We start from the raw sequence: 4,187 nt of genomic DNA on the forward strand, positions 1-4,187 counted from the left end.
TTAAAAATAAATTTTTTAAAACGTAATCATTTAAAACTTTTAAAAAGTAAATTTAAAAAATAGAATATTATTTAATCATACTATTTCAAGTTTAATATCTTATTCTTTTATTTAATTAATTCATTAAAAATATAATTATAATTTCAATAATAACAATAATTATGTATTAAATTTTTAATATTATAAATTAAATAATTAATTATGTTAACTTTTAGCATTAATGTATAATATAAATTATAAATCTTTATCATATTTTCTAAAATTACAAATTTAAAAAAAGTAAAAATAACTAGAGATCAAATTTATAATATTATAGATCAAATCTTATGTTATTTTAAATTTTTATCATATTTTTTAAATATTTTAAATACATTATATTTGTAAAATAAAAATTATATATCATTATAAATCAATGTTTTTTTAATAATTATATATTTAAAAAATATTTCACCATTATAAATCAAATAATGTTTAGCGCATCAAACTAATTTTTAAAAATATATATTTAAATATAAATTTTATTATAATAATTAACTTTTATTAAATTAATTTTTATTAAACTTATTTTTATCAAATAAATTTTTAACGTACTAAAAATCAAACACATTTAACCCCATACCTTCCTCTCTCTATAAAACCCACCCTTCTCTCTTCTACTCGAGAGAGGCTCACTCACCAACACCATTCAGATCAGAGGCACAGCATCCCCATTCTTCGGCGCGCTCTCTCTCTCTAGCCACAATGCTCACACTCCTCCTCTCTCTCCTCCTCATTTCCTCCTTCCCAGGTACAATCTCTCTCTGTTTCTCTCTCAAACACGCAAATCCACATTTTTCTTTCACTAACTTGAAATACAAAGGTAATGTGACTAATCTGTGTTGTTTTTTTTTTTTAAAAACCAGTTCTTGAGGTTTCAGCGTCTTCAGTTATACTGTACAACAAGTGTTCGCACCCTGTTTGGCCGGGAATACAACCCAGCGCCGGCAAGCCCCTTTTGGCTCGAGGAGGCTTCAAACTCCCGCCAAACAAGGCCTACGCTCTTAATCTTCCCCCTCTCTGGTCCGGCCGCTTCTGGGGCCGTCACGGCTGTGCCTTCGACGCCTCCGGCCGCGGTCGCTGCGCCACCGGGGACTGCGGCGGCTCACTTTTCTGCAACGGCATCGGCGGCACCCCTCCGGCCACCCTTGCGGAGTTCACCCTGGGCAACGACCAAGACTTCTACGACGTCAGCCTCGTCGACGGCTACAACCTGCCTATCTCCATCAAGCCGTACAAGGGATCTGGGAAATGCAGCTACGCTGGTTGCGTCAGCGACCTGAATCTGATGTGTCCGGTAGGGCTTCAGGTGAGGTCTCACGACAAGAGTGTGGTGGCCTGCAAGAGCGCGTGCTCCGCCTTCAACTCGCCGAGATATTGCTGTACAGGAAACTATGGAACCCCGCAGGCCTGCAAGCCGACGGCGTATTCGAGGATCTTCAAGACGGCGTGCCCTAAGGCTTACTCTTACGCCTATGATGACCCCACCAGCATCGCCACTTGCACAAAAGCTAACTATCTGGTCACTTTCTGCCCTCGCCGTCGCCGTTGATCTGTATTTGAATCTCTGGAATGTAATACGAGTTGTTTAGGTCTAATGCGTGGTGAAATGAGTTTGGTTTAGTGTACTGTGATAGCAGCAACTGAGATTATAATTAATTTTTATGTCCTTTGTGCTTTGATTGCTTCATTATGGTCGTCTTCTTGGTTGGTCCTGCACGAATATTAATTCCTTGATTAGTGCGAAATTGAATCCAGGTGGATCAACTTCTGAATGTTGGGCCCATTTGACGGAACATCATTTTTTTCCACCACACTATAATGAGCTAAAATTTGATGGACAGTGGGTCCGCACTTCCTGAGAATCTGTGTAAAGCCCAAGGTCATGTGAACTCTCACCATCTCAATTTAATAAAAAACTTATTATCTCAAGACATAAAATATTTTTAAAAAATTAATATTTTATTAATAAATTTATTTTAATATTATTTTTTTCTCTCTTTATTTAATACAAATTAAATATAAATTTAAGATTATTAAATAAAAAATATTTTTAAAAAGTTTTTATTTTTATTTTTTTAAAATAAAATTATTAAGTTCATAAAAGTTATTGATATATAAAATTTTATCTAAATATGTCTTATAATTTAACATAAAAAAATATTATTTTATATTTTATATTTTAAATTACTTTTTTTATTAAAAATATATGTAGTATTTTTAATTAATTTTTATCTCTTAATAAAATGTTTATTTATTTTTAAACTAATTTTAACTTTTTATATTTATTTTTACAAATGTTTTAAAATAAATATAAATTAATTTATTTAATAAGATTACTTTTAAAAAATAATAATTATATATTAAAAAATTAAAAATGTTTTATATTTTTTAAATATTTAATTTTTTTAAAAATATTTTATATTTTTTAATGAAAAAAAGTATAAAATACTCTTAAATAAAATTTTACATATAAAAAATTTATTAAATATATTTTATAATTTTTAATTTTTTTAAAAAATATAAAATTTAAAAATACTTTTTTTTTATTAAATATTAAAATAAATATATTTAATAAAAGTTTATTTTTTCAAAACATTTTATATTTTGTGATGTAAAATTTTTTTTAAAAATATTTTATAATTTATATTGAAAGAAATATATTTTTCATATCCAGTAAGGTAAAGGTTAACCAAGTCTTTTTAGGAGCTCAAACTCATTGCAGCGAACTTATAAGTTCTTGCCATTTTAAGCTTGGTTATCGTTGACAAGGTGCAGTGCAGGCTCTAAAGTCCATGCATTTTATTTTCTAATTTAAATTTTTAATTATATTTATTCATAATTTAACAAGTGTCATTTTCATATTATTAATTTAAAAATTAAAATAAATCAATCAAGTGTCATTTCCTATTTTATATTTTCAACGATTTTTAATGATTTTAATCCCATGGTAATAAAAAAACAGAGAGAGAAAATAATTAAAAACTTAAATGGACTAACTCAAGCTTGAACCATTTTTTACGTGCTTATAAGGGTTGGATTTGAAATTTTTAATGTAAAATTTATCTATTTTTTCACACCCAATCTCAAAAAATACAGGTTTTGAATAGGTAGCTAGAAGCAGTGTCCATTTAAATTTCAGTTGGATATAATAAATTACGAAAATAATTGATTAAGTGATAGATTTTAATCATAATTGATTATGTTATAATGCAATCTATTTAGATATTATTTTTCTAAAATTAATTTTAACAGAATTAAAGATGTTTGAATAATTTAATTAAAATTAATTTTAGCTATATAAATTACTATATAATTTAATTTTTAAATATCAAATATTAATTTTTTGAGGATACAAGATTTGAATTTTATTAAGAAAAAAAAGAGAAGAGAAGAGAATTTAGTTTTATTTTTATTAAATTATGTGCTTTTTTGTAATTTTTTCGTGGGCCTTTTTTTGTAATTTTCCACAATATTTTTGGATAAACTTCTGAAAAAAAAAAGCTTGGCTTGGCAGCTTCGGAAAAAAAATCGATTTTCACCCTACAAATCGATTAACCAAAAAACTTGGTGTTTGGATAATTGAAGCCAAAATTAATTTTTTTTAAAAAAATCGATTAATATAACACACACGCAATCTACTGTATTGCGGTGCGGTTCTAACTAGGAATTGGAGAGTTGGTCCGAGAGAGAGAGAGAGAGAGAGAGAGAGAAGGGGAATTGGAAAGGAATGATATTTTCGTGAGAAGCAACAACGTTGGTTGCTTCAACTGGAAATAGATTTTTTTTATTTATTCAGATTTCGTGGCAGTGTACGAGTTTTGTTTTCGATATTTTATTGTGTGAAACAAACATCACATATCGGGGGTATCTTGATTCTTGATACAACATTTTCATTGGAACTCGTTTTCTGTCCTGTAATGAAATATCGATGTGAACAAATCAGACAAGAAGTATCAAAATAATCTGAAATGAACTTAAGCACGAAAGGTACAAGGAGTGATATTATAAAGAAAAAAACAAATATGAGAATACAAAGCGTCCACACGCAACAATCAGATTTCACGTATTTAGATACATATGCAGAAACTTGTGAGGTCCAAAGGAGAATAGGAAGAGGCAGGAACATGTCTGAATTGATGAGGCCAAAA

The 4,187-nt window shown here is 28.7% G+C and overlaps 1 protein-coding gene across 1 annotated transcript; it reads left to right on the forward strand.

Moving 5' to 3' along the window:
* Positions 1-638: 638 nt before the first annotated feature.
* Positions 639-1,726, forward strand: LOC129289172 (thaumatin-like protein). Its single transcript, XM_054925981.1, has 2 exons — positions 639-787; positions 903-1,726. Exons 1-2 carry the CDS (start codon positions 742-744, stop codon positions 1,586-1,588), a joined length of 732 nt encoding a protein of 243 aa, XP_054781956.1. The 5' UTR covers positions 639-741; the 3' UTR covers positions 1,589-1,726.
* Positions 1,727-4,187: the final 2,461 nt, after the last annotated feature.

The sequence above is a fragment of the Prosopis cineraria genome, unplaced genomic scaffold, assembly GCF_029017545.1.
Source record: "Prosopis cineraria cultivar Desert tree isolate PC_DT_omini unplaced genomic scaffold, ASM2901754v1 PC1, whole genome shotgun sequence".
Taxonomy (NCBI): Eukaryota; Viridiplantae; Streptophyta; class Magnoliopsida; order Fabales; family Fabaceae; genus Prosopis; species Prosopis cineraria.

Bases quoted from the DNA above. Each gene is read 5' to 3' on its own strand.
- LOC129289172 (XM_054925981.1), top strand. From the start codon at position 742: ATGCTCACACTCCTCCTCTCTCTCCTCCTCATTTCCTCCTTCCCAG. The intron at 788-902 runs GTACAATCTCTC...TTTAAAAACCAG, and splicing joins CCTCATTTCCTCCTTCCCAG to TTCTTGAGGTTTCAGCGTCT.